Here is an 8072-nt window from a genome sequence, read left to right on the forward strand (position 1 = left end):
ATCCGTGCAGAGTCCCCAGTGCATCCTCATGTCTGAAATGGCTGCTTCTCTATGTCCTTCTGCTGATCGTCTGCTCTTTTCTCCTAAACAGACCCCCATCCTCCAAGAAGGGACTAACACACACAGAACAGGTTCAGTGAAACACTGTGTAACTTCCTGTACTGTAAGGAATAGATCAGATCAAGGAAAACAGAGCACAGCACAGACAGCCAGCTGATCAAGCAGACTCCTAAGAGCTCAGCAAACATGTGCTAGCTCCCAAGAGTGCTGTAAATGTATCCTCTTGTTCAGTTCACTCATAGTCCATGTCCCCATTCTACAGGCGGACACAGTGAGACTCAAAGGAGTAACAGGCCTGAGATCAGCTGAAACTCGAGCCTGGATATGTGACTCAACTAGGACGCATATTACTGCTTTCAGCCTATCAAGTGAGCAAATGTTCTAGAAAAGCAAATCAAACTCTAAACTAAGGAACAGCAGCAGTTCATTTAGAACAGTTCTAACAGCAGTTCTAACACAAGTATCTCTACTTATGTAAATAATTAAAAAGCAGATACTTTGTATTTATAATATAGTCCATTTAAACCCTGTACTACTAATAATGTGCTGTTCTTAGTCCTGTCTGACTCTTTTCAACCCCATGGACTGTAGCCTGCCAGGCTCCTCTGTCCATGGAATTCTCCAGGCAAGAATACTGGAGTGGGTTGCCGTGTCCTCCTCCAGGGGATCTTCCCAACCCAGGAACCGGGGTCTCCTGCACTGCAGGTGGATTCTTTACCAGCTGAGCTACTGAAATTTTCATGTTTTTATATTGGGAACACTTTTTGATGAGTAAATATATTACTACCTTATTATCCACACTTTAACAACACTGTAATCAACAAAGACCAAATGGAGAACTCCCAACTAGCCTTAAGGAAAGTCAGCCACAATCTGAATGGAATCACAGATTACAAGAGAAAATGACTGGGTTTCTTGATAAAACTCCCTCCCCAACTAAGGCGAGCAGCTATCCCTTGGTTAGCAACAGCCTGGTGATGTACCACGATTCCATGTATTCAACCCTCTTCTACAAAGTTATAAATGAAACTTTAAATGTCCTAAGTATTCCACTGCACTGTGGTAATATAAAGTAAAATTCCATTTCTAAAAGGTTTTTCTTTTCTTTCAAAACCCCGATTTCTTGACCTACAGAGACACAGTGCCCTCAGCTACAAAAGTCAGGCAGGGCCACGGCCACATGTCAGCCTGAGGAGGCTGGAAGGATATGGTTTGGAGGCAGGAAGTTCCAGCTGAGAACGTGGTTGGCCAGGGCGAGGTAGCGCTGGAACACGGACGACATCTGGGCGCTAAGGTGCTCCTGCAGGCTGAAATTCCGAAGCACCTCCACCGTCAGCAGGAAGATCTGGCGGAGGTCTTCCTCCTGTAGTCAATTAACCACACGTGCTCTGGTCAAATGCTTATACAAAATACATTCCCTTTTAGAACTATAAAAGCAAACGAACAGAAACCTTAAAATTTCCAATGGAAAGCATGACTTCTTTAAGGACACCTTCCATTTTTAGGCCTGCCTGGAAGTTACATTGCAGAATGCTCTCAAGTGATGCCATCTGAAGACACCACCGTCAGTTACAGGCCACTCTCCAGAGAAGCAGGTCTGAGGTGAGGGCCAATGGCTTCAGCATGAGCCCTCTGACTAAAACCAGTGTCTTCACATAACTCACTTCGGAGCCAAACAATACACATGAAACAAAGAGCCCACGCCATCTACAGTAACACTGAAATACACAGCCCTTTCTGGCACACTGCCAGGGCTACTTTTAAAGCCAGCAGAGTCACACCAACTGAATTAGTTCTATCTAAACACAATATGAACAAAATTAATAAGCTGAGGATTTTAATAGTAGCATTTCCGTTTTAAGACTAAAATTAAACAAACAACCTTAAATCATCAACTATGTTTACCAAACCTATCGCTCTACTGTATCCTATGAAATCACAACACAAATTTTCATGTACAGGCTATCATTCAACTAGATAAAAGAAATGTTCTCACTCCACTAGGAACAAATTGAGTAAAAAGTGAATGATCTAATGATTAAAACATAAGAACAAAAATAACAGTACCTGGAAAACTCTTTTGCAGTTGCCATGGAACTCCATACTAAGTCCAATATTGCTCGTTTTACTTGAACTTGAGAATTCACTCAACAGTGCAGTGAGAATTGAACAGGCCAAAGTTTGCTGTAAGTATTCAATAACAGATGATCGTGAGTCACTGTTTTCCCATGCTTGGTTTCTATACAATATCTGTTCAACATAATGAAACGCTTTTATCTCTGGAGCACCCATCATATCTTCTGCCACAAGAAAACCACACAGAACAGGGTAAAGATGAGCTTGCTGCTCCCGGTGGCCTTGGAATTGTAGGTACATCAGCTCACCCCAGTTATGGGAGACTCTGAGCCTGACACTCAGGACGCCCTCCTACTGCTCCTCAACCACAGTATAAATAGTATTTTAAGATGATTGATATTTAATGCATTATTTCTTTTGATTCGCACAATCCATATCCCCATTTGACATTAGAAAGAAGAGTCAAAGGGCAGGTCATCAAGGCCAACTGAGATCTGAACCCAGGTTCGTCTGACTCTAAGTTCTGATGACTGTAACCTGTATTTCCAAAGAGAAGAAAAGTGAAACAGATTTTACAGTCTCCAAAATATTAACCAGGTAGTACTGCTGAGTTTTTACAACTGAAAACAAAGATTTTCCTTCTCGGTGGCCGTATCAACAGGCCCAACTATCAGCTCACTGCTTTTACTCACAGTGTCAAGGTACCATGGCAGGGACGATACCACTTACTCTGGCCAGTTTCCAGAGGTCACACAGAAATATGCACACTACCTCTGAACAACCCAAAGATTAAAGTCAGGACGATACTATTTATGCAGCTTATACAACAGCTGAGAACAGTGCTACCCGCCCACCAACTGCAGCATCTCTGCTCAGAAATGCCTCTGATGTCCGTACCTTGACCTTACAGATGCTTGTCTCGGCAATCTTAGCAAATACACATAAAATTAAATTCCTAAAGATTACCACGCATTGATATTTGTTGAAGATGAAAGATGGTTACACAGGTGACCAATATACTATTTGTAGTGTATTTGTATACTTTTGTAGTATTGGTATATTTTTGCACGTGTCTAAAATTTTCCTCAAAGAAAATGTAAAAAAGAAATAAACTCCCACTGGCCTCTAAGTCTTAACTGATAAGTATGATGTATAATTAACAATTATGATAGCACCCTGACCCAGAGATTCAAGCAGCTTGTCAGACTTTTCCACACCAGAAAGCCCTAACAACATGGATTACATGTGAATATCCTCAGGAATCCTGGGGTGCGCAGACCAGACTGCCTTTGACAGCAAGCCTTCTGACTATAGATATATAGCTTAAACACACACACACATTCACTTTGTAACTGTACTTCAAAATACACATATGTTGTAACATTAAAATATCCCCTTTACCCAATCTTCAAGAAGAGTGTGTAAGTTGGACTGCCTTTGCAGGGACCCAGGCACAGGGGGAGAAACGAGCATTCAGAGCTTCTCTCAGAGCAACAGCTGACCACACTCCATTCATCTCACAGTTGAAAGGGGCACAGATATGCACCAAGTGCAACCATCTTCCCATTTAGCTAACAAAACTGTGGTTGAAAAACTGGCTTACTTTTAAAATAGTGATTAATGATCGAAGTGCCAGCAATCACAAGTTCACAGATACATTTAAGTGGCGTTGGGATCAATAATGAATGTAGTTTTTAAACATGGCTAGGTTCTGGTAGGGAAAGTGGGTAGTAGTATTAAATACAAATTAATGAAATTCAAAAGGAAAAGTTAATTTACAAGGATCTAACATGATGGATTACAAGATCCTATGATTCTGAAAACAATTTTTCCCCATACTTTTCACTTTTCTCTTGCTGCTGCTGCTGCTGCTGCTAAGTCGCTTCAGTCGTGTCCGACTCTGTGCGACCCCATAGACGGCAGCCCACCAGGCTCCCCTGCCCCTGGGATTCTCCGGGCAAGAACGCTGGAGTGGGTTGCCATTTCCTTCTCCAATGCTTGAAAGTGACAAGTGAAAGTGAAGTCGCTCAGTCGTATCAGACTCTAGCGACCCCATGGACTGCAGCCTACCAGGCTCCTCCGTCCATGGGATTTTCTAGGCAAAAGTACTGGAGTGGGGTGCCATTGCCTTCTCCAACTTTTCTCTTACCCCTTCTAAATAAGACTTCAGTACACAGAAAGAGTACTATTAAGTGAACTTGCTCAGTCGTGTCCGACTCTTTGCGACCCCATAGACTGTAGCCTACCAGGCTCCTCCATCCATGGGATTTTCCAGGCAAGAGTACTGGAGTGGGTTGCCATTTCCTTCAGTACACAGAAAGAATACTATGAACAGATACCTAAATGTACAAGAAAACGTGTCTTATTGAAAAACAGAAACTAATTTTGGAATCTCAGGTGAAATAATCAATCTACTGAAAACAGGACTGATGCACAACCTATTCAAAAGCATGCAAACTGAATAGAACCCAGAAACATTCGTTAAATATAAACTTATCATCCTTACAAATTATCTATAATAGTTTTGCACAAGTAATCTACAACTTGCCACAAACTGTTTTTTAGTGCCAGATTATTTTGTTGTTCAGCTAAGTCCTGTCCAACTCTTTGCAACTCCATGGACTGCAGCACGCCAGGCTTCCCTATCCTTCACTATTTCCTGGAGTTTGTTCAAACTCACTGTCCATTGATTCGGTGATGCCATCCAACCATTTCATCCTCTGCTGCCCACTTCTCCTTTTGTCCTCAATCTTTCCCAGCATCAGGGTATTTTCCAACTAAGTAGGTTGGCTCTTCAAATCAGGTGGCCAAAGTATTGGAGCTTCAGCTTCAGCATCAGTCCTTCCAGTGAATATTTAGGGATGATTTCCTTTAGGATTGAGTGGTTTAATCTCCTTGATGTCCAAGGGATTCTCAAGAGTCTTCTCTAGCACCACAGTTCAGAAGTATCAACTCTCCGGGGCTCAGCCTTCTTTACAGTCCTACTGTCACATCCATGCATGACTCCTAGAAAAATCATAGCCTTAACTATATGGACCTTTGTTGGCAAAATGATGTCTCTGCTTTTTAATATGCAGTCTAGGTTTGTCACTGTTTTTCTTCCAAGGAGCAAGGGTCTTTTAATTTCATAGCTGCAGTCTTCATCCACAGTGACTTTGGAGCCCAAGAAAATAAAATCTGTCACCATTTCCACTTCTTCCCCAAACTATATTCACCTCAAAACAGCATAAACTACAACCATATATTAATTTTTAGTAACATAACTCACTTTATTGTTTGAGTACATGATGACTGAGCATGTACTCACAATAAAGATTTTTACATGAAATAAGCACTTCTGGGAGTGCAAGCACGGGTCTGCGGTGAGCAAGTGAAGGAGAAAGCAGGAGCACAGACAGGGGAGGAGCTTCCTGAGGCCATTCCCGCCGAGAAGGACGCATGCTTAAAAGTCAGTCTCCTTTACCTACAAGCCTCAGCAGACACACAGGGAGTCCCCAGTGGGATGGGATTGCTTTTGCAACATCCCAGCACAATGCAGACTTTCACACCAATAAAGTACAAAATTCACCCATAAAGGGAAGTGTATTCTTAACACTGGATTGGACAAAAAGTTCATGTTACAGGAAAACGGGAATGAATTTTTTGGCCAACTCAATACATAAGTAAGAACAAACTACATTCTTATTGTAGACTTAGTTCGTTGACCATAAGAATATTTTGTTTTTAAATTAATTTTTCTTCCTACAAAAATAATCATTGAGAGGTTACTATTGTAATGTGTTTACTGCTTTCCAATTTTTAAGTGCAGTTATACATTTTTTATTATAATACATTACCAATATCCCAGTGTATTGTTTTATATTCTACCTTTTCCACTTTACAATTATGATACAAAAGGACAAACTTTCAAAAACAAGTGGGTCCCTAGCAAATTCTCCATTCAAGGACTTAAGAAATACCTGAAAATAAATTATGCAACATGGTCAGCGGTGCTACCAGAAATCAAATACGCTGGCTTTAATCTACCTAAAACCACCAGCTCTTTAAGAACCAAAGTTAAGTGAGATATTGTATCATTAAAAGATAACTGAGCAGTTTTATTCGCTCCTTAATGTGGAAGCCCTGCAAGGCTTTGAGATCAGCATCATTAGTGATAATACTGTGGCCCAGAGGTGCCAGTTAACAGAAATCCCTGGAGAATGATCAACGTGAAGCATGGACTGTACACAGAAAAAGCAAGGTGCTCTGCACAGACCAGGAGGGTGCTCCTCCTGTTCACAGAGGACACAGACACTTCCTGGTGTCTAAGACGAGTCACTGGTCTCCAGACGGTCTACCAACCAGATAGCACCAACAAACACAAAGCACCATGTGAACAGGGCAGGGCACTCAGGAGGCGGCCAGAAGAGCCTCAGAGAAGGGGAAGCTCCTTCTCGGGAAAGAGAAGTGGAGGAAGGGGGGGCACCCCAAGTTCTCCCCTCTGCCGGCTCCAGGGGTCCTCCGAAGGCATAACCCCTCAACCACCACAGCTCAATGCCTTCCAGGGCTAGGTCTTATTTCTGTTCTAAAGGCAGTCAGGGCTAGGTCTTATTGCTGTATGAGAGACAGTGACTCCAATACTTCAGGGGCCAGAAACAAAATCTGTGGTCACTACAGTGGGAACCCCACTGAAACCAGATCAGAGGCTCACACTGAAGTTAGCAACTGGGATGAAGCCATTATAAAGGACCGTCAGTACAAAGAGGTGAACACAGCAATGCTTCATTTATCCAAAATCATAAGGACTAAGTATCTGTTGAATCTTCCAAATGCAGCAAGCAAATGCTTTTAATGAAACTTACTTCATGTAAAATTTTCCAAAACAATCATTTCTAAGGCAATTATACATGGTGTGGTGACAAAGCAAGCACCAGGAATCCACTAAAACACACAAGGCGAGTTCCCAGCCCACGACACTGGGGGCAGAGCCCAGCCCTGCCGGACAGACGTGTGCCACGGCTGTGCCCAGGCACTGTCTGTGCCTGTCACTCGCTGCTGCTGGCAGTGTGACCAGCACTAACAAGCAGCCCCAAGCGACAGCTTTCATTTCCAATAACAACTCAGAAGCCAAATAATAATATTCATTACAACTATACCCCAAATCAATTCCAAATGAAAACCCTCCACGGGACTCTCCCAGTGGGCCAGGACAAGAACCTTAAACCCTACTGTTTCATATAGAGAGGTCAGAAAAGCTGGGCCCTGACGGGCTGAGACTCCTCACGTCTAGTGACTGAACCCAAGCACTTCATCTGTCTGGCCTCAACTCTCAGCCACAAAAGGGCTACACCTTGCACCACAGAGGTCACGTGACCGCCCTGAGGTTCAGACTGAATGATAGGGGAAAATGCCACATAAATGCAGCATGTATGACAGGATCAAGTCAAAAGGCAACAGCATCCTCATCATCATAAAAATAGCTTGTGTTGGCTTCTTTAGTCCTACTTCCTGACCGTTAACTACAATCCACCAAATTAAAATCACAAGGTAAGTTACCAATTTAAAAAAGAAAATCAAAACTAAAGCATCGCTAGTGCAACAGAGTGCTTGCTCACCTAGGTTAATAAGCCAACCTGTGCCTGACACAACATTAACACAAGGGAAGGAGGAAAATGAGTGTGTTCCCAAGTTTTTTTTTAAGCTACTGATGAATTTCAAAGATAAAACTTAATATGTAAAACAAGTAGAAGACAGTCAATGAGGTTTGGAGGTAATGAAAGAGTCTAAAATGTTTTCTTTCACTGAAGTACTAAAACTCACAAGTCAATTCACCAGCTGACAACTGAAGTAACTGCAGCCTTCACATTAGAAGTCTTAAAGCAGAATTCTCATTTCCAGTAAAAGACACTAATTTCACAGAAGTGGAAAGAACATCCTTCAGGGACAACGTGCTTCAC

At 42.3% G+C, this 8072-nt stretch overlaps 1 protein-coding gene across 3 annotated transcripts in view; it reads right to left on the reverse strand.

Moving 5' to 3' along the window:
* Positions 1 to 8072, reverse strand: part of XPO4 (exportin 4) — a 74658-nt gene that overhangs the window by 52767 nt on the left and 13819 nt on the right. For all 3 annotated transcript variants that reach the window (XM_010851185.1, XM_010851186.1, XM_010851187.1), the window contains 2 exons: positions 2128 to 2244; positions 1270 to 1423 (listed from right to left, as the gene is read on the reverse strand). In XM_010851185.1, the coding sequence (XP_010849487.1) occupies positions 1270 to 1423; positions 2128 to 2244 (271 nt within the window). The remainder of the gene's footprint in view (positions 1 to 1269; positions 1424 to 2127; positions 2245 to 8072) is intronic.

The sequence above is a fragment of the Bison bison genome, unplaced genomic scaffold (assembly GCF_000754665.1).
Source record: "Bison bison bison isolate TAMUID 2011002044 unplaced genomic scaffold, Bison_UMD1.0 scf7180017864299, whole genome shotgun sequence".
Taxonomy (NCBI): domain Eukaryota; kingdom Metazoa; phylum Chordata; class Mammalia; order Artiodactyla; family Bovidae; genus Bison; species Bison bison.